At 41.1% G+C, this 22,895-nt stretch overlaps 1 protein-coding gene and 1 pseudogene across 1 annotated transcript; one reads left to right on the top strand and one right to left on the bottom strand.

Moving 5' to 3' along the window:
• The first annotated feature begins 5,744 nt into the window (after positions 1-5,744).
• Positions 5,745-7,491, top strand: LOC105079425 (rRNA methyltransferase 2, mitochondrial pseudogene; annotated as a pseudogene).
• Positions 7,492-7,949: 458 nt separating this feature from the next.
• On the bottom strand, positions 7,950-22,397 carry ZNF157 (zinc finger protein 157). The gene is made up of 5 exons (XM_074359595.1): positions 22,207-22,397; positions 20,248-20,540; positions 11,404-11,543; positions 11,014-11,109; positions 7,950-10,083 (listed from the first exon to the last, which is right to left on the bottom strand). Exons 2-5 carry the CDS (start codon positions 20,307-20,309, stop codon positions 9,056-9,058), a joined length of 1,326 nt encoding a protein of 441 aa, XP_074215696.1. The 5' UTR covers positions 20,310-20,540; positions 22,207-22,397; the 3' UTR covers positions 7,950-9,055.
• Positions 22,398-22,895: the final 498 nt, after the last annotated feature.

The following is a 22,895-nucleotide window of genomic DNA, read 5'->3' as shown; positions in this document are numbered from 1 at the left end:
ATTAAATCACTGTTAGTAATACTACATGAAATTATTATCATAAGAGTTTTGTGTTTTGACCTGAAAAAAAATCCAAGGGGTGAATACCTCCATGAACCATCCTCTAAGCCTAGCACAGATCTCAAAAGGATTCTGGGTAGGGACTGTGAGACCCGTTTTTTAGGGAGAAGTACTGAGGCTTGGGTGAGGGAAGGGCCAGTTCATTGAGCTGGACCCCACACTGCACATCACGCAGGGCCACCACCCCCACATGCTTCCTCTTGGCCATCAGAGAGTCTTCCAAGCAGAGAGTCACATACAGGCACACGGAATGCTGGGGGGTGGGTAACTCATTTTACTCACCTTAATGGATCTTCTAGAAGGGTAATGGGAGGACACACAGTGACTCCAGGACTACAGATATCCTGCCAGGAGTCACGTCAGGACTCTGAATTAAACAGCCTCTCTGTAGGGTCTGCTTCTCCACAGCAGCCACCGCTAAAGGGATCTACCTTAAAGGAAGGTACTCCCTCTGAGGCCTGCGACTCCCACTTGCTCCCAGCCACATCCAGTGTGTACAACAGCCCTTGGTGTTGAGAAACAGTTGGCAAAACCAGAAGAAAAAAAAAAAAAACGTAATAGAAAGTGTGAACACACCCAGAATTGAGGTAACAACGGAGAGGGTAAAGTAACCTATTTCAGATATTGGGGAACTGCCAGAAGAAACAGGAACAGTCTGTGGTTCCAGACAATAGGTCAGGGCTGAGGAAGCATCCCAGGATACTAGGAAATTGCCCCAGGGGCCAGGGAAAAGTCACGGCAGTGATGTGAACAGTCAGAGAAACTATCAAACAGCCAGAAGACCAGAAAACAGTCCTTGTAGTTAGAGGACAGCCAGAGAGACTCTAGAACAGCCAAATGGAAGAAGAAAACATCCTTAAATGTCACGTAACAGCTAGAAATAGCTGGGAGACAGCCAGGGAGATAAGGGAACACTCTCGAGCTGCGGGAACAGCCAGAAAAACAAGGAAACAGCTGGAAGGACAAGAGGATAGTGTCTGGACCTGAGAAACAGAGGGATCATCAAACATCTGGCGAGACCACAAAACAGGCCTTGTATTTGAAAGACAGAGGGGCTACAAAAGAGCCAGAGCAACAGGGAATAGACCCTGAGGATCAGGTGAAAAACACCAAGGAAGAGAGTGCAGGGAACAAAAAAGTAAGAAAGCAGTCTGAAGGACTGGGGAGCCACCAGAGTCTAAGGAACAATTATAGTAATTGAAACAGCCAATAAACCGATGTACAGAAATCGGTGAACAATGACTGATCCCAATATAGGGTCATCAGAAACCGTGGGGAGTAATCACAGCTCAAATATTCCATATTGACGAGCAGGAATTCAGCAGACACAGTCATAGGAGCTAATATAGCGCCAGCAGATATGGTTATGGGGACTCACGTGGGTCAGAGACACTACTGGTGGCTAATACAAGATCATCAGAAACCATGAAGGCTCTAATGTAGGGTAGGCTCTCATGAGTCCCAGATATTATGCTGGGGCTCATGAGGTCAATACATCGTATTAGGGGCTGAGGGACTGGCATCCACAGGGATGGGGGTGGCGAATGGGCTGATGCTGGGATAGAGATAAAATCACTTTAATGGTGGCTAATGGTTCATCAGCAGAGTGATAAAGTACTAATGTGGGGTCAGCAGACACTAGTTGGATTTTTTATGAAGATCCAAGACACTCTCCTTGTGACCAAGATTAGCAGACACTAATTGATATAGGATCAGCAATAGATACTGTGATTGAGAAACAGGAGGCAAAGACTCTGAACTAGTGGCTGGTAGTCAGTAGTCACAGTGTTGAGGCTAGTATAGAGTTAGCAAACACAGTGATGGGCTCCAGTGTATGGTCAGCATGCACCGTACTGGGGCATCACTGCATTCAGACACTGTATTAGTGGGTAATGGGGGACCAACAGGCACAGTGATTGATGATGTTGAATGCAAGGTCAGCAACATTGTGACTGGGACTTATGAAGGTCAAAGACATTGTACACATTGCTAATGCGCAGTCAGCAAGGTGAGACCAGTGTGGATTCAGCAGATACTGTGATGGAAGCTCATGGAGGTTAGTCTCCGATCTTGTGGCTAATTGGGGAATAGCAGAGAGTGATGGTAGCTAAGGTCGGATCAGCAAATACACTGCTGGGACCTCATGCATATTGAAGAAACTGTACTGCTGCCTAATGGAGGATCAACAGACACTGTGCTGGGAGCTAATTTAAGGTCAGCAGACTCTACTCAGGCCTCAACAGGTCAAAGGCACAAGACTCGTGGTTAAAGATGGGGGAGGGGGATTTAGCAGCAAACACAGGGATTCGGCTGCTGTTAAGGACAAAAAACATGGTGCTGGGTCCTCAAGGAGGTCATACTCTGTGCAGGTGTCTAACAAATCAGACGACATTAATGTATGGTCAGCAGATACACTGATAGGCTATAACGTAAGGTCAGAAGACACAGAGACATGGGCTATTTAAAGGAAAGCAGACACTGCTGGCTCCTCAGGTTAAAAACTTGGAACTTGGTAAATGGTGGATCAGAAGATAGAGTGACAAATTCATGTGAGTTCTGCAGACACTTCGCTGGGGTTCAAGAGGATCTGTCACCATATTGGTGGCTAATTGGGGAACAGCTGATAAATATTGGTACAACTTTGCTGTGTTGTGGGTTCATGGTCATCAAAGACATTATTGGTGGCTAATAAAAAATCAGCAGACACAGGGATGGGATCTAATGTACAATAAGCAGACACTGTGATTAGAACTCATTGGGTTAAATATACTATACGGTGGCCAACGGGGAATGAACAGAAAATGGTGAGAGGCAACATGAGGTCAATAGCCACTGCATTAGGTCTAAAGAAAGGTGATAAGACACATCACTGGGAACTAACAAGAGGTCAGTAGTCACTAGGCTAAGTCTACAGGAGGGCAAAAAGACATAATACTGAATTAATAGAAGATCATCAGTCACTAAGCTGGAGGCTAAAGGAGTGAAAAGACACTATGCTGTGAGCAAATGAGTGTCAGCAAAAATTGTAATGGCAACTAAAAGGGGTGGTGAGACACGATGCTATGGGCTAATGGGGGTCAGCAGACTGTTGCAGCAAAGAGTTGTGATAAGACAAGATGCGGTGAGCTAATGGTAGGTCAGCAGACATTGTGCTCTTGACTAAAGGCAGTGATAAGAACTGCTATAAGCTAACGAGGTGTTAGTAGACATGGTGCTGACATGTCGTGGGGGTAAAAACTGCATCATGGTTAGCAAATGGAGGATCAGGAGAGACTGCACTTAGGCTATTGGAAGCCAAACACACTCAGTAGTGTTGGCCAGTAGGGATCACCACATAAGTGATGGTAGGATGGTAGCTAATGGAGGGCCAGCACAACCCATCATGAGACCTTAGTGAAGGTCATGTTCATGGAGCAAAACCATTTCTAAAGCCTTGGGAGGATCAAGTCTCCCATTGCCAGTGTCTTTCATCTGATCTAGTGGTCGAGATTCTTGGTTTTCTCCCAGGCAGCCCGCATCTGACTCCTGGTATGGGAATGGGGAATTTTTTATTATTGTTTTTTAATTGAGACTTAATTTACACACAATAAACTGCACAAATTTTAGGTTTACTCATTTGATAACTATTGTGTACCCCCATCCATACACACTCCAGTCAAGATACAGAATATTTCCATCACCTGGGAAGTTCCCTCTTACCTCTTAGGAGTTAATTCCTACCCCAGAGACAATCACTGATCTGCTTTCTGTCACAGTAGATTACTTTTATTTATGTTTGATATTTTCCATAATAAGAAGAATTTTAAAATATCAAATTTATTTTTCTTAATGGATGAACTGCAGATTGGAAGAACTAATGGGATGGCATCTTGATAAATTTAACTAACACTTAGTAAATGAGGGTGAGGGCATGCTATATACAAAGTGCAGAAGGTGTAATATACATATATTCAAGTGTATGCCTTATTGGGGGGCATCTGGTGATTAATTGAAATACCCTGGGTTGTCATAATCGTTATGGAATGCTCAGGGGAAAAAAGCAAAACAAGTACTTAATTTAACATCAGTTTACCATGGCATAGTGCTACCAAGTACTAAAGGTGAAGAATTCACTTTTGCTTATCAAGAAAAGTACAAGAGCAAACATTCACAAGGCTGAGAGGTTTGTCACTATATAGACCTCCACTAAAGGAAACTCTGGAGGGTATTTTTCAGGCAAGGAAGAAAAGGATCCTGGAAGAAATGCAGAAAGGAATGAAGACTAGCCAAAGTGGTGAATAGATGGATAAAATGAAATAAACATATAAAACAAAAGTGTTTTCTGCGGAGGTGCGCACACACACACACACAGATACATACATATAGATACACACATGTATATTACATATAAATATATATACCGCATAATATATCATTATATTTTTAATATAAGTATATACATGTATATGAGCAAATTTTCTATTAAAAGATTAACTTTCAATTTCTTGGAAAAAACCATAAAATACTATTTAAAATTAAAAAGATGAGTTAAAAAAATAAAAAGACACACCACATTCATGGATGGAAGGGCCTAAAGCCACTTTACAACTTAAAAAAAAACAGAGAATAAGTCCTGGTGAATATGCGTGAAAATGTAAACTTTTCCCCAAACTGCTTGTGACAGGGTAAACTAGTACAATTTTTTTAAAACTTCAATATTTAGTCAAGTTGAAAAACTTCTGTATCAATCAGAACCCAGCTAGGAGACAGAAACCATACCAGTTATTTTAACAGAGAGAACTTATTATAATGAATTTTTAACTAGTTATGAAGTTATTAATCATATAACTTAAGAGACAAAAAGAGAACACTAAAATTATTATGGAGATAGCAACTGCAGAAAGCAGCTGGGCTAGGGTAACAAGGGAAGAAACTGGAATTTAAACATAGAAGGTTGGAAGCAGAGTCTCATGTGACTGGGATTCGTACCTCTAAGGAGGTGGCACCAGCCAGCTGCCGCTAGTGTCTCTGAGGGGGTGGGGTACCATAAAGCTGTTAGTGCTGGAAAACTGAAAACTGGATTAAATTGCTGCTAACATGAGGAACTGCTGCTACCCAAGTGAAGAAGGAATGCTGGGCTGACAATCAGATGAACAGGGAGCCAACAGGAAGGAGGAAAAAGGATCATGTCCCTTTTTCCTTCCCCAGGCTCAACATTCATATTGAGTATCTCTTATGGGCAAGGTCCAACAGGGAGCAGCAGCTGACAAGACAGAACTGTGTTTTGTAGAGTCACGGCCACAGCATCACAAACCACAGTATAGAAGGGGGGGGGGTTGGAGCTGGGGCACAATAGCTAATAACTGGTATACTGCCTACTCCCTATGACCCATCATTGCCACTTCTAGATTTAAACACTAAGCACAGAAACAATACAAACATCTTTCACTAGGGGAATGGAGAGAGAAATAAATAAACCAGACCTATATTTATCAACATGGATACATCTTGGAAAGGTAACACTCTATGAAAAAAAGCAAGCCTCATGACTTTAAAAACAATATGATGTAAAGGATTTAAAGGAAATACAGCATTATATATTGCAGACTTCACATTATACAGAAAAAACTTAGGGTGGATTAAAATCGTAAATGTTGACAGTTAGGAGCCGGAAGTGAGTCTGCACTTCCGGTGTCTGGAGCAGGATGGCGTCCATGGCTGGGTGAGCCGGGTGAGCCGGGTGAGCCGGGTGAGCCGGGTGAGCCGGGTGAACCGGGCGGCCAGCGGGGCGGTGGGTGGGCGCGGCGGTGGGCATTTATGTTGCACCTACTGCACGCGTGGGGAGGGGGGCGGAGTGGCCAGGGGCCGGCCCCAGGTCTCCAGGCCTTAAAGGGGGCTCAGGCGCCCAGCTTGTCCAGGCCCGGACGCGGTCAGCCCCAGCTAGGTGACTAGGTGAGAACTGCCAACGTGAAGTAAACAGTTGGCCAAGGCTCCAGAGGGGCGACGGTCAGACAGAGAGCTGGAGAGGGCCTTGGAAAGGCGCAGGTGAGGTGGGCTCTGCAGGTGGAGGGCCTTGGAACGAGGAGGGGGCAAAGGAGGTGGGCGCTGCAGGTGGAGGTGAAGCTTGTGAAAAGCGCCGCAGGCCCGAAACCTGTGGCACGGGTTTCCGAGAACGGGGAGGCCGATGGGGCTGAATCCACGACACGGGATGGGGCTGGAGGTCAGCTGCCCAAATGGGGCGGATTTGGGGTGTGTATCTCTGGAATTAGTTCTGACGCCCAGGACCACTCCATGCCCTCTGCCCTTGAGACTCCTTACGGCTTTTGAAAGAATCGATTCCTGATAACATTGCCTCCAAATCTCGTCAGCAGGCTTTTGTACTGAAGGAACTTCAGCCTGGAGCCACAGGGATAGTGATAGTTTTTTTGTTTTTGTTTTTTTCATCAGAAAATGGATATAGAGCTTACTTTGTAGGATGGTTCTGAGAGTTACATGAAAGGAGGTGTGGATAGCTCATGGCAGTTGATAAACTGTTTAAAAACCCCACTTTTCCACAGAGACTTGGAAATTGCCCTTCAATTACACACAGGTTGAGGTCAATTTTATTAAGAATTGTGACAGGTAGGTCAGACCCTGTGCTAGACACTAAAGTCATGGAACTAAGCGAGGCAAGGACCTGTCCTCCTGGGGTTTTGTCCAAGTCTTTCAGAGCCCAGTGAAACTTTGTATCACGTCCTTGAAGCTGGTGTGGGCTTCCCTTCAGCATCAAAGGTTCCACACCGCTGGGAGTTGGGACAAGGGTCACACTGGCGCTTAGCATCTGTGGCTGACACAACATTTGAAGGGCTGGTTTGTGAAGGCTGTGAAGGCGGAGAATTATTGGTGTCGAAGCACCTTCCAGCTCTTGGAGCTGAATTAGAGGCACCAGAGCCTGCGGCCAGGCCTCTGGGTGTTAGACTGTAGGCGGCTCCTGGCTTGCGAGAGTCAAGGCTGCAGGCACAGATCCCAGTGCTCCTGTTGGCTTCGTGCTTGGGGAAGATCTTCACATATTACCCCTGGAAGGAGCAACTTTTCTGTGCCCTGCTGATGTGACTGACCCAAGAACTGTCCAGAGAACTCGAGAACTGCTTCCCAGTAGGAGAGCAGATATGATTCTGAATGACACAGCACCCAATGCCACCGAGATCCAGAGCCTCGGCCATGACAGGCTCATTAGCCTGTGATGGCCCTTTCTGGCTCCAGACATCCTGCATCCTGGGGGAACATTCCTTTGTAAAACGTAGGCTGGAAGTCAAAGCCATTGGTTACAGAAGAGACTGACAGAGGAGTTTCAGAACAGAAGGGCTATATAACCTGAAGCCAGCTGGAAAGAATCATCAGAGATATACCTCTTGGCCACGCAGTATCAAAGAGGGAAAGGGGGCCGGTCTGTGAAGGACTGAGCTGCTTCTGCCATTTCTGATGCTTTTTCACTGCAAATGTAGCCTCCTGAGCTCTTTTCTGAATTGTGGCTGGGGAGACACACCCTAGGTTGATCTGGGATGCAGAAGGCAGGACAAATAGGGGTCCTTTTTTTTTTTTTCTTAAGCCAAAAAGATATGACAAAACTATATTCAGTGGCCACCACACGTGATAAAAAAAAAGTCTCCATAACATGATTTGTGAAGAGGAAATTATGGTGAGAAAGAGACAGGCAAAGATAAAAGGATGAAAAGACAGACTGAGGGAAGGATAAAAACAAACACCCTGAGGGAGAGAAACATACACACAGACACCTCTTGTGTAACTTTCTTATTTTACCCACTGTTAGTATATTACAGAGAAACGGGTTTCCATCATCGCTCCAAAAACACAACCCACAGGTTTCCAGGTATTATTTTGGTTGTACAGTATAATGTAGAAAAATCTGAAATTTCCACCTGGGGATTTATTTCCTCCCTCTGGCGAATGATCTGGAAGTACATCCATTCTTCAAGCAGTGAGAGTTCCCAGAGTAATTAAGTATGAATTGGTATGAATTATGCATGGGGTGGCTGTGCTTTGTTATTCCCACTGGAAATGTTACTGTAATACTCCAGGCTCCAAAGACTTGACTTAAAGGTAATTGCCAAAGCAAGCAGCAACATGCTGTGTTCTTTTAGTTCCTCTTTCAGGAACTCGAAGCAGCTTTATAAAACCATATAGATTGCATTACTATAAGATAAAAAAAAATGTTCAAAGTAAAACCTTCACTTTAGAGAAGGGTATAGGAGATTATTATCACCTTGAAACTAACACCAAAACATAAAACCTCAGTGGGGAGGGTGTAGCTCAGTGGTAGAGTGCGTGCCTAGCATGCATGAGGTCCTGGGTTCAATCCCCAGTCCCGCCATTAAAAACAATTTTTTTTAAATAAATAAATAAAACCTAATTACCTCCCCTCCCTCCCCAAAAAACCTCAGCAAAAGAGTTAGCAAAATTAAAGAACCAGTCACAGTCTGAGAGAAGGTATTTGCAACACACATGACTGAAAAAAGGATTTTTATATTCTCATATATTAAATACAACAACAAAAACAACATTTAAACCAAGAAGTAAAAGATAAACAGCCCATTAGAAAACAATGAGCAAAGGCTATGAACAGTCATTGCACAGAAGAAATAAAAACAAATGGTCAGTCAACAGCTGGAGGATGTTCAGCCTCACCACTAATTAGGGAAATCCAAATGGAATGAAAACAACAATGAGCCATCCCCTAAGGGGATCAAATCAATTTCCACACCAGTGTAGGAGCCAAATTGTTACAGGTGCACTGTGTGTGCCCCGGTAATCAGATGGCCCAAAGGGCTTGGTCAAATGGTGACAGGAGTCTTCTTAGAGAAGCTTCCTCCATAGTACAAGGCAAGGGCTGGCCTCCGTGAGTTCTCTGATGTTCTGTGACGTTGGTTTTCTGGCCAAAGACTTTCCAACATTCTTGACATTCAAAGATTATGTCACTGAGGCATACTTTCACGTAGAAGGCATTTCTCCCTTGACTTCAGTCATAAAGTTTCTCGCCTGAGTGAGTTCTCTGGTGTTGACAAAGGGATTTCTTCATACTGAAGATTTTTCCACATTCACTACATTCATAGGGTTTCTCTCCTGAATGCAGCCTCTGATGTTCAACGAGGCGTGCTTTGACATAGAAGGCGTTGCCGCATTTATTACATTCATAAGGTTTCTCTCCTGTGTGAATTCGCTGATGTATCCCGAGAGATGAGTGCACGCGGAAAGATTTCCCACATTCGTTACACTGATAGGGTTTCTCACCTGTGTGAGTTCTCTGGTGATTGCTGAGAGTCATCTTCATTCTGAAGAATTTCCCACATTCACCACATTTATAGGGCTTCTCCCCCGTGTGAATCCTTTGATGCTGGTTTAGGGATTTTTTTGCACGGAAGTTTTTCCCACAGTCACCACATTCATAGGGTTTCTCCCCCGTGTGAGTTCTCTGGTGTTGCGTAAGGGATATCTTAACGCGAAACGTTTTCCCACATTCACCACATTCGTAGGGTTTCTCCCCTGTGTGAGTTCTCTGATGGATCGTGAGGGTTGCCTTCTCAGAAAAGGTTTTCCCACATTCAGTGCATTCATAGGGTCTCTCTCCTGTGTGTGTTCTCCGATGTAGAATGAGTTGTGACTTCCTGCCAAAAGATTTTCCACATTCGTTACATTCAAAGGGCTTTTCCCCTGTGTGAGTTTTCTGATGAGCGATGAGGTATGATCGTGCACTAAAGGTTTTTGCACATTCACCACATTTATAGGGTCTCTCTCCTGTGTGTATTCGCAGATGTTCAATGAGGTTTGATTTCCTGCAGTAAGTTTTCCCACATTCATGACATTCAAAGTTTTTCTCTCCTGTGTGTGTTCTTTTATGTCCAACAAAGCCCGTTCTCTTGTAGAAGGCTTTCCTGTATTCGATAGTTTGATCCAAAGTTTGAATCTTCTGATGCTGAAGAAGGTCATTATCACGACTGAGGGCATTACCACCAACAGAATTGTTGGCACACAGCAGTGAGAGAGAGCCTTTAAAAACAAATCAGATCAGATCACTCTCACTCAAAACCCAACATAGGCTTCCCCTTGTCACAGTATAAAATAAAAGTGCTTAACAAAGCCTGTGAAACTACGTAACTTGGCCCCCAGCTAAAATTCTCTGATATCACCTCTTAAGACTCTCACCACCTACCCTTAAGCCACACAAACGTCTTTGTTATTCCTACAATATATCACTCAGACCAGGCTGGTACTTACTGCTCTCTCTGCTCAGAATATTCCATGTGGCTCTGACTCTCTCACTTCACTGATGTTGGCGCACTAAAGTTAACTCCACCAAAGAGTCTTCCCTGACCTCATTCCCCAAAAGCACAAACCCCATCACTGTCTACCCTTCTTATCTCGCACTGATTTTCTTTCCACCAAACACTATGTATTTGTTTGTTTCTGGTCTCTTTCCCTCATTAGACTGCAAGCTCCAAGAGAACTTGGATATTAGTTTATTCACTACCGGATCCCCACACCTAGAACGTGACCAGGGTACAGCAGACCCTCATTTAAGATTTGGTGGATGACCGAATGAATGTATGAATGAGTGCTTGACTACAGAAGGCATCCAAGGCAACGGAGGGAAGGAAAGCAACTGAGAATACTAAAGGGAGACAGACTAGCTAAAAATAAATGTCTAAGCTGAGGCAGGCAGGGAAAGAGAAGAGTGGTAAATGACCAGAAGAATCAAGATAAAATAGGAGAGAGCACTTCAGTGTGAGCAAAAAAGATGTTGGATTGTGGGATTTAGGCACCTAAAGCATATAGACCTTAAGTCCTCCAGTCATTTTCAAAGAGTGAGGGCCTCCGAAAAGAGACTCCTGAAAAACACTGCCCGAACATAACCTTTGATCTGAATTCCTAAGCTCTTAATTCCCCTATTTTCTGTCGGCCCAGTTCTTGCTCACTCACCTGGGTAACCATGGCCTGAGGATTCCTCCTCTAATATCCACAGTTCTTCCCCTCGTTCCAACTTGAAGATCATCTCTGGTTTGGCCACGCAGAGGCCTGTTAATGGGAAATGGCACAGGACGTGGGCCAAGCTGTCTGAGCTTTAGGGCCTCTGATGGAGGAGAAAGGTGCATCTTCATGAGCTGCACAAGGAAGGGGGCCCATTTAAACCTTTCACTGGGGGAAGTGAGAACACACACACACTCTTCCTGGTGCCCCAAACTGATAAATCGTCTGTGAGCCTTCAATCTAGAACTAAAGTGTCATCGAACTCTACAAAGGCTGGACACAGTACAGCAACCAAGAAAGGAAACGTATGCTACCAGGAGTTACAAGGACTATAATCCTCACCCACAGATGCCAGGTTGCTGTAGTTCTCCAGCATCACATCCTTGTGCATGGTCCTTTGGGCAGGGTCCAGCCTGTGCCACTCCTGTCGGGTAAAATCCACAGCCACGTCTTCGAATGACAGAGATCCCTGTAACAACAATCTGCAATGATCAGAATGGGACACGTGGAAATGATGTGTGGGAACTAATTCTTTCAACAGAACACTGTTGACAATTGATTAGAAGAAGCTACACTGGTGTCGAGTGAAAAAAAAAATGCACAATGTGAGAGCTGTGACTTAAGTTTTATTGGGGGCAAAATGAGGACTATAGCCTGGGTGACAGTCTCTCAGGTAGCACTGAGGAACTGCTCCAAAGAGGTGATGGGGGAGGTCAGTATATATGTGATTTTGCTGAAGGGGGATATGTGCCATCAAGCACACGTTTTGGCAGGAGGTTTCTGCTAACCCTGAGGAGCAGATGTCTCCGTTAATGGTTTTAAGCTTTTCTAGATATAAGAAGATGCAAGAAATTAGGCTCATAAAATCTTTTCCCGAAAATATCTACCTGAAGGCCTGTTCTGCCAGAGTTTTTCCCAGAGCACAGAGTGCCTCATTTCTCATTTCTACCCTGAACTCCTTTCAGGGTGTGTTGAAGGTCAGCGACTGCAGTGGCTAGTGGCCCAATCTTTGTAGAGGCAGATGGCAAGGGCCATTGTTTAGCGGGCACTGGACACCTGATTCTGTCTTGCTTGATATTATACTTTGGGGGAGGAAAACTCCAAACAGCCCTGCTAGTGTATTAATTTTTCAATTCATGAAGGAAAGACTACTGACTACTAAGTTAACAGTATGTGCCTAGACCTGTCCCAGTTGCTGGGGAAACAACAATATACACAAAGCTAAACTGAAAGAACTGAAAGGAGAAATGGGAAAATCCACAAATATGGCTGCCATCTTTCAACACCTCTCTTAGTTATAAAAGGAACTAGTAGACAGAAAATCAACCAGACTATTGAAAAACTGAACACCACCAATCAACCAATGACTTTGTAGAACATTCCACTCAAAAACTGAGAGATCAACTGTTTCTTCAAGTACACATGGAATATTCACCAAGCTAGACCATATCCTGGATCATAAAACAAACTTCAACACAATCAATCAAAGGGCCCACTGGGTACCAAGGAAAATTGACCTGGAACTCTGAGATATCTCCTAATAAACTATTAGAATTTAAAGACAAAAAAATTCCTCAGGGTCTCCAGGCAAAAGAATTAGATTGACATCAATTTCTCAAAAACAACATACAAAGCAAGGCATCTTCAAGAAACTTAAGGGAACAAAGTACAAAAGAAATTATATCCAGGCAAGATACCCTGCAAGTGTCAAGGCCTTTAGACAAAGTTTTAAATATGCCAAAATATGTGTGTCCTTCTCAGGGAATTTGCTAGAGTTGTGCTGTCTAATATGGTAGCTACTAACCACATGTGGCTGTTTAAATTCAAATTTTGATGAATTAGAGTGGAATCAAATTAAAAATTCAGTTTGTCAGTCACACTAGGCACATTTCCAATGCTCAGTAACCACATATGGCTGGTTACAGTGCTGGGCAGCACAGATACGGAACATCCCCATCACTGCGGGAAGTTCTATTGGATAGCACTATACTAAATGATGTGCTTTGACCGAAACCAGTGAATGCGAAAATTTTGGCCAAAGGACTGACAGTGGGCATTCCATATATTTAACTGGAAAGCTAAGACTAAAACAAGGCTGGGGTCATAGGTTAAAGGATAATCTATAAACATTAAGTGTCCTGACAAAGTAGGAAAAAAATGCAACTAAAATATGGGAGGAGCAGAGAAAGAAAAAGGGGGAAACTGAATAAAATCATTGACTGCTGTATAGGTAATAGATGAGAGACAAATTAGATGGTAAAGATTAATAAAGAAAAAGGTAAGGGGGAGGGTATAGCTCAAGTGGTAAAGTGCATGCTTAGCGTGCATGAGGTCCTGGGTTCAATCCCCAGTACTTCCTCTAAAAATAAATAAACCTAATTACCCTCCCCCCCAAAAGGAAACAAACAAAGAAAGAAAAAGGTAAATTGGTACGGCCATTATGGAAAACAATGTAGAGGTTCCTCAAAAAATTAACGCTAGAACTACCATATGATCCAGCAATCCCACTTCTGGGTATATATCCAAAGGAAATGAAATCACTATCCTGAAAAGATATTTGCATTCACATATTCACTGCAATATTATTTGCAATAGCCAAGATATGGAAACAACCCTAGTGTACAGTGATGGATGAATGGATAAAGAAGATCTGGTGTATATATATACAATGGAATAGTATTCAGCCATGAGAAAGAAGGAAATCCTGCTGTTTGCAACAACATGGATGAAGCTGGAGGACATTATGCTAAATGAAATAAGACAGAAAGACAAATACCATATGATCTCCCTTATAGGAGAATCTAAAAAAAAAATCTGAACTCAGAAGCAAAGAGTAGAATGGTGGTTACCAAAGGTATGGGGGAAATAGGGAGATGTTGGTCAAAGAATACAAAGTCACATTTATGTAGGATGAATAAAGTCTAGAGATCTAATGTACAAGCATGATGGCTATACTTAATAATACTGTATTGAACAATGGAAATATGGTAAGAGAGTAAATTTCTGGTGTATACTCATCACACACAAAAAATGGTAACTGTGTGAGGAGATGATACGTTAATTAGCTTAACTGTAGTAATCATTTCACTATGTGTATGTATATCAAATCATCATGTTGTACACCTTAAATATATACAATTTGATAAATAAATATGTAACTTTAAAAAAAATAGTGTTGACTAAGAGTACTATAAAAAGGATGAACACAAAGGTAACCCCCAGCATAAAAATATAAACCTTCCTAATTACCAAAAAAAAATTTAGAGGAAACACTCAATAGAGAAAGAAACACACCAAATATAACATATACATGCAGTAATTACATCATAAAACAAGAGAATTGAGAAATACTTGTATTATTTATATTATCAAACAGTAATACAAATAAAGTTCCTGCATATGGCAACCAACTGTTAGAAGTTTAAAGACACAACTCGCTTCCATCAGCTTTCTTATGCAGTATTTCATGTACACAGTATCCCTATGCTTTCAGACGGCATGCTTTATTTAGAGGTATTTTGCTCTAAAACTCTTAATCCCACACAAAGTAACTGGCATATCACTGAGTAATTGGACTCTGGGTCAGACACATTTTAATTATCCAATCAGATGATAATTCATATTCAGCCCTTCTCTTATTACTCATTAACTGGACACAAAAGCTTGTAGGTTTTAATCTTACTTAAACACTGAAAAAAAAATCCTTTCCAAAAGAAAAACGCCACAGGAGATCTGTAATAGCATTTATGACGAGGTTATAATAGAAGACACTGTTTCCATGATTCATATGGCGATCTAGCAAAAGATTTCTTGACTCTCGAGTATCAAGAAATCTTTACTATAGAGGAATTATCGATTTCTCTGTGAGGGCATTGTAATTCATGTGTCTGACTGGAATGTCAGAATATCAGCAATAAATTTAGACTTTCAAAGTTTCTAGTTGTAAACAATTGTTGGCCAACATGCCTACATTCTAAAACTTGTGTTGATATTTTCTTCTGTTTACTTCCTTTTATCCTAGTATTTATCCTATTTATATTTAGAAGCTTCCGAAACACCACAGGAAAACAAAATTAACAAGTAAATAAATGAACCAACAAAAACTGGCTGGGGATATGGCCATTTCTAACTCTCTTTTGGAAGATCTGGGAAGGAAGAGTTAGAGGAGGGTAAAGTACTGATCAGGAAAAAGTCACCATGCATTGCCCAGAATCATCAGCCTCCAAATAGCATTACTATTTAGAGCGTGAAGAGGAAGATTTTTGACTATCATTTACAAAATCAAATACAGTACAAAAAAGAAAACTACACACCAATATCACTCATGAGTATAAAGGCAAAATTTCTGGACAAAATATTGGCAAATATAATTCAGTAATATATTAAAAGAATTCTACACCACGACCAACTGGGGTTTATTCCAGGGATGCAAGACAGGTTCAATATTCAAAAATCAATCCATGTAATCCACCACATTAACAGGGTTTTTAAAGTCACATGATCATATGAATCAGTATAGAAAAAGCACTTGAGGAAACCTAACACTCATTCCTGCAAAACCCTGAATAGAAATAGAAATACAGAGAAAGCACCTCAATTTGATAAAGAGCATCTAAGAACAAAACTATAGCTGACATTATACCCAGTGGTAAAAGACTGAAGACCAAGAGCAAGGCAAGGATGTCCATTCTCACAACCCTTATTCACCATCATGCTGGAAGTTCTAACCAGTGCAATAAGGCAAGAAATGGAAATGAAAGGCATACTGAATAAAAAGAAAGAAAGAAAACTGTCCCTTTTTCCAAATGACAAGGTCACAAAAATCAAGATAAACATACGAAAACCAATGTGTTAGCTGTATCTTAGCAATGAAAACATGGGCTCCAAAATAAAAAATATAAAACCATTTACAAACACTCAGAAGTATGAAACACTAAGTATAAATCTAACAAAGCTAAAAAAGCAAGACTTATAAGTTAAATATTACAACGAGCTAGCAATCTTTTTTTTTTTTGAGTTATAGTCAGTTTACAATGTTGTGTCAATAGCAATCTTGAGAAAGAAGAACAAGGCTGGAGGCATCACAGTCTCTGATTTCAAACTAGTTGACCCTTGAGCAATGCAGGATTAGAGGCATCGACCCTCTGTGCAGTTGAAAATATATAGTTATAGTTGCTAGCCCTCCATATACTTGGTTCCCCTTTATCCCCATTTTCTTTGTATCCACAGATTCAACCAATTATGAACCATGTAGGACTGTAGTATTTGCCATTAAAAATAAGCCACATATAAGAAGACTGGCAACCTGTGATGTTCAAGGATCAATTGTATATTACAAAGCTACAATAATCAAAACAGTATGGTACTGGTATAAAAACAGATACAAACAACAGAACAGAATATAGAGCCCAGAAATAACCTACAGATACATGGTCAATTAATTTATGACAAAAGAGTCAAGACTGTACAATGGGAAAAGGACAGTATCTTAAGAAAACAGTGGTGAGAAAACTGGACAGCCACGTGCAAAAACTGAAACTGGACCACTATCTTACACCATATAAAAAATTAACTCAAAAGGGATTAAAGATTTGAACATAAGACCTGAAACCATAAAACTTCTAGAAAGCATAGGGGGTAAGCTCCTTGACATCAGTCTTGGTGATGATTTTTTTGGATCTGACACCAAAAGTAAAGGCAACCAAAGCAAAAATAAACAAGTGGGACTACATCAAATTAAAATGCTTCTGCACAGCAAAGGAAACCATCAACAAAATGAAAAGGCAACCTACTGAATGGGAGAAAATATCTGCAAATCATATATCTAATAAGGGGTTAATATCTAAAATATATAAAGAGCTCATACAACCCAATTGCAAAAAAATCCAATTAAAAAATGGACAGAGGATCTGAACAGATATTTTTCCAAACAAGATATACAGATGGCCTGTTGGCCTGATGTCCTGTTGTACATGAAAAGATGCTCTACATCACTAATCATCAGTGAAATGCAAATCAGAATCAGAGTGAGATATCACCTTACACCTGTTAGGATGGCTGTTATCAAGAAGACAACAAATAGCAAGTGTTGGTGAGGATGTGGAGACAAAGGAACCCTTGTGCACTGTGGGAATGTAAATTGGGACAGCCACTACGCAAAACAGTATGAAGGTTCCTCAAAAAATTAAAAATAGAACTACCATATGACCCAGCAACTTCACTCCTGGGTATTTATCTGAAGAAAATGAAAACACTAACCCGAAAAGATATGTGCACCCCCATGTTCACTGCAGCATGATTTACAACAGCCAAGAAGCAGAAACAACCTAAATGTCCATCCAACTGATGAATGGATAAAGAAGATGTGATATATGTGTGTATGTATGTGTATATACATGTGTGTGTGTGTGTGTGTGTGTGTGTGTGTGTGTGTGTGTACATAATGGAATATTATTCAGCCATGAGTAAGAAGGACATTCTGCTATTTGCAACAACTTGGATGGACCTTGAGGGCATTATGCTAAGTGAAATAAGTCAGACAGAGAAAGACAAATACTATATGATCTCACTTATATGTGGGATGTAAAACAAAATAAAACAAACAAAATAACAAGCTCACAGATACAAAGAACAGATTGGTGGTTGCCAGAGGTAGGAGGTGGGGAGTGGGCAAAATGCGTGAAAGGGGTCAAAAGGTACAAATTTCCAGTTATAAAATAAATAAGTCATGGGAATGTAATCTACAGCATGATGACTATAGTTAATGATATTGTATTGCATATTTGAAAGTTGCTAAGAGAATAAATCTTAAAAGTTCTCATCACACACAAAAAAAAACCCTGTAACTATGTATGGTGATGGACGTCACCTAGGCTTATCTCGGTGGTCATTTCACAGTATATACAAATACCGAATCATGTTGTATACTTGAAACTAATATAATATTGTAAGTCAACTATATCTCAATTTAAAAAACAATAAATAAAAGTATGGTATTGGTAAAAATAGACAATGGGATAAATAGAGAGCCAGGAAATAGACCCAGGGAAATACAGACAACTGATCTTTGACAAAGCAGCAAAGGCAAATCAACGGAGAAAGGACAGCCTTTTCAACAAATGATGCTGAAACTAACTGAATATCCATATGCAAAGAACAATACTTCTAGATGCAGTCCTTACAACTTCTACGAAAATTAATTCTAAATGGATGTTAGACCTATATGTAAAATGCAAAAGTATAAAACTTCTGCAAATAACAGGAGACAATTTAAGTGACTCTGGGTTTAACAACGTTTTCAAATATAACACTGAAAGTACATTACATGAAAGAAAAATTGACAAGTTGGACTTCATTAAAATTTTAAAATTCTGCTCTGTGAAAGCCACAGAATGGGAAACATACTTGCAAAACCCATACTTGATAAAGAACTTGTATTTAAAATATACAAAGAACTCTTAAAAATCAACAATAAGGAAACAAACAGCCACATCAAAAAATGGGCAAAAGGTCTGAGTAGACACTTGATCAGAGAAGATATACAGATGGCAAATAAGCATGTAAAACCATATACAACATCATTTTTCATTAGGGAATTGCAAGTTAAAATAATAATAAGATACCACAACACACTTAATAAAATGGTTAAAATCCAAAAAACTGACAATACCAAATGCTGGTGAGGATGTGATACAACAAGAATGTTCATTCATTGCTGGTGAGAATGAAAAATGGTGAAAAAGTCTAGAAGACAGTCTGGCAGTTTCTTATAAAGTTAGCCAGTCTTACCACATGACCCAGCAATTACACTCCTAGTTATTTACCCAAATGAATTGAAAACTATGTCCACACAAAAACCTGGACATAAATGTTTATAGCAGCTTTATTCATAAGATGTCCTTCAATAGGTGAATGGATAAGCAAACTGTGGTACAGCCAGACAGTGGATTATTCAGTGATAAAAAATAAATGAGCTATTGAGCCATAAAAAGACATGGAGGAAACTTGAGTGCAAATTGCTAACTGAAAAAAGTCAGTCTGAAAAGATCACAGACCATATGATTCCAACTATACGACATTTTATTTAATTATTTTATTTTGGTTGGGGGGAGGTAACTAGTTTATTTATTTTTAGAGGAGCTACTGGAGATTGAACCCAGGACCTCATGCATGCTAAGCAAGCACTCTACCACTTGACATTTTAGAAAAAGCAAAACTAAGAGATACTTTAAAAAAATCAGTGGATGCCAGAGTCAGGCAGAGGGAGAGGACAGATGAACAGCTAAAGCACAGATGAAACAGGTTGGCATGATGGATATATGTCATGATGCATTTGTCAAAACCCATAGAATATGAGACACAAAAAGTGAACCCTACTCTAAACTGTCAACTATAATTAATAGCCAATAATCAATATCGGTTAATTGTAACAAATGAACCACACTAATACAACATATTAACAATAGGGGAAACTGTGTGCCAGAGGAGGGGGGTGGTGTGCAGAACGGTATATGAAACCATATCTTCTCAATTATTCTGTAAATATAAAACTGTACTAAAAAATTAAACCACTTAATTGTTTTAATGCTCTTTGCATACAATCCAGCAAATGCACTCATGTGCATTCATCCCATACAAAAATCTTACACAATCATAGCATCCTTATTCATAACAGCCAAAAACTGGAAACAACCAAGATGTCCTTCAACCAGTAACTGGTTAAGCAAACTGTGGTAAATCCATACCATGGAATACTAGTCAGCAATAAAAAGGAACAAATTATTCATATATGCAACAATCTGGATGAACCTCCAGCGAATTATGCCGAGTAAAAAAGCCAGTCCCAAAAGGTTACATACTGTATGTTCTATTTATGTAACATTCTTGAAATGACAAAATTATAGGATTGGGGCACAGATTATTGGTTGCCAGGGGTTAAGGAGGGAGAGTGGGAGGAGGGAAGTAGCTATTAAAGGGCAACACTGAGCAATCCTTGTGGTGATGGAAATGTTCTGTATGTCAATATCCTGGCTGTGATATTGTACCGAGATTTTTCAAGATGTTACAATGGGGAAAACTGGGTAAAGAATACATTGCATTTGAATCTACAATTATCTCAAAACTAAAGTTTGTCTAAAAAAATAAAAGAAAGAAAAATAGGGGGAAAAGTAGGCTCCTCCTCCTTACCTCAAATGATCTGCCAGGTTGTCCTGGAACCAGGGCAGGAAACCTCTGGGGTGATTTCCCATTAGCTGGCATGTTCACTCTGGGTATCAGCCCACCTTCCAAAGCTGGAGAGGCCTCTGTATGTGGGCTGCAGTCAGACTGAATGGAAGATCCCGCAGCCTCCAATAAGGGGAAAAGTCAGCAGCTCCACAGAGACACCAAGTCTTAAAAGGACAGTATCCATGTCATCAGTGTCATTGCACATTCACCGCGCAGAGTTCAGCAACTCTCACTTGAGTATTAGTCAGGGTGGACTATGGAAACAATCATAAGATTTGGAGTCAAATTAATGAGCTCAGAGTCTCATTCTTTGGTGGCTCCACAGGGAGTGCTTCACACTTTACCCAGCCAGCCCATCCCTCAATTCTAGGTTCAAGGCAGATCTGGGTTTGGAGAGAGGGTGGAACTGAGGCAGTGAATGGTGCTGAAGTCCCATGGGGTAGGCAGGGGAAGGACTTGTCCATGGGGTCCCTGGTGGGTGACGGTGGAGGCAGAAAACCTGGAAACCTGGTAATCTGAAGGAAAGGGAGCTCTTCTGCCCAATTGAACTATTTTGCCACTTTAGGGTGAAAAATCCCTCTTAAATTCTTCTACAGGGAAGTTCTCAGCCCCTTCTTTCCAGACGATGCAACATTAATAATATGAGGGGATAGGAAACATGCTGCTTTTAACCTAACACCAAAAAAAAAAAAAAGCATTTGACACAATTCAGCAGTCATTCCTAATAAAAACTCAAATTAAAATGAGTTAGAATTAAATCACTTAAATATCACAAAAATCATTTACAAAACATAGCCCTGAAATACTATGCTAAAAAGTAAAATGATGAAGCAATGGCCATTAAAATCAATAAAAAGATAGAGATGTCTGATCCAATTCAGAATTGTTTTTCTGGCTACAGCTCACACAATAGAAGATGAAATAATCAGAATAAATATTGCAAAGAAGTGAAAATGTAGCTTTCTTTGGTAGTGATATGCTTTTACACATAGAAAAGCTACCAGACTCTACCAGAATTCATAGGGTAATTTGATAAGGGGCTGGATACAAGATAAAATTATAAGAGCGGATAGTTTTTTTCCCTCTGTAATAACAATGATCAAATGAAAACAGAAAAAAATCCATTCGTAATGACAGCAAGAAAAATATAGAATATGTAAAATGAACTTTTTGAAGGAGCTGCACCTATACAGTTTTAAAAGTTTTTAAGAACCGACAAATCTAAAATAGTCACACAGACATACCATATCCCTGGATAAAAAGATTTAAGAAAAATGTCAACCTTCCCAAAAGCATTATAGTAAAGTAATGTAAAGAATAAATAAAAAAGAAAAACTAAATACAAAGCTCAATAATAATAATACGGTGTATATAAAATTTTGTGGAATGCAGCTAAAGAGATTCTTAAGGGGAAATTCATGTTCTTAAATTTTTTTTAACAAAGAAAGGCTGAACATTAAGAATTGACATCCAATTTAAGAAGTTAGATAAAGAGACAATAGTACAGATAGCAGAAATTAAGGAAATAGAAAACAAAGGGACATCAGAATGGGTCAACAAGCCCAAAAGTTGATTCTTTGGAAAGGCTAATAAAATTAGCAAATCTCTGGGGAGACTGAGGGAAAAATCTAAAAACACACACTATTAAGACTTGACAAGACGCAGCAAGGAATCTAAAAACTGACTCCCTCAGAAGCCTGGATCCGTGACTCGCATATGTTCCCATTCACCAGATTCTTTAATTCTCCACCAACTGATCCCACAAACTGACAGTCTGTCATTCTCAAAAGCCAACAAAGCCATCACCTCAAAACCCACTGATGACTGTCACGCCACAAACCCTCATGCACCCGCTTTAGCGGCGCCCGCCAACAAGACTTAAAACAGCCTCCGAGGGCCACTTCCGTTTCCTGTCCTCACCTCTTGCCCCTTCTGGGGCTGTCGATTTCGCACACGATCACACAAGAGCTGTGAGGCTGCGGTCTACTCACTCTGAACAAGGTGCGCTTATGGGGCTGCAGAGACTTTGTCCCGGAGCCGCGGCGCCGGGCGAGGAACATGGCTGCGCCGGGGCCTTCCCCCGTGGGGGCCGCCATCTTGGGGCCCGTGCCGTACAGCGGGCTGTTCCATAGAAGGCGGGGGCGGGGGGTGTCGACACGGTCAGGGGTAAAAACTTCCTGAAGGCAAGCTTCCGAGAGATTGCTGGTCTTTGGAACTGGGTCCTATAGGTCTGTTCAAAGTTTACAGAAGCAGGAGTGTCAAACCCCATCCCGGTGGGAAGGGGGAATGTATCCTGATCCTCGAGGGAGATACACTGGGGGGGGGGGGGGTTAGTCAGGACTACAGTTTCCTCTTGGGAGATGTCACTAAGGAAAGAAGTTAGAATGGTTCAGTCCCCCCCCCCGGTTGATACCACTGGGCAAGAGAGGGGAATCAGGGTGGTACAAGCCTCTCCTTGGAGAGACCACTGGGGAAGAGGGAGTAAGTAAAGTCAGATCTTCTTCTGGGCGATACCACTGGAGAAGAGAGGGGAGGAGTCAAGGTGGGGCCGTCTCCTTTTGATGTACTGGAATTAGTAAGGAGGAGATTTTAATCTCCCTCAATCTCAT

The sequence above is a fragment of the Camelus bactrianus genome, chromosome X (genome assembly GCF_048773025.1).
Source record: "Camelus bactrianus isolate YW-2024 breed Bactrian camel chromosome X, ASM4877302v1, whole genome shotgun sequence".
Taxonomy (NCBI): Eukaryota; Metazoa; Chordata; class Mammalia; order Artiodactyla; family Camelidae; genus Camelus; species Camelus bactrianus.
The sequence above is the reverse complement of the archived record's forward strand: the minus strand, read 5'-3'. Positions and strand labels throughout refer to the sequence as shown.

Coding starts and splice junctions, on each gene's coding strand:
- ZNF157 (XM_074359595.1), bottom strand. CDS start 20,309: ATGGGAAATCACCCCAGAGGTTTCCTGCCCTGGTTCCAGGACAACCTG. Junction 11,544..20,247: donor AACCTGGCAGATCATTTGAG/GTAAGGAGGAGG, acceptor TGATCATTGCAG/ATTGTTGTTACAGGGATCTC. Junction 11,110..11,403: donor CAGCAACCTGGCATCTGTGG/GTGAGGATTATA, acceptor TCCCATTAACAG/GCCTCTGCGTGGCCAAACCA.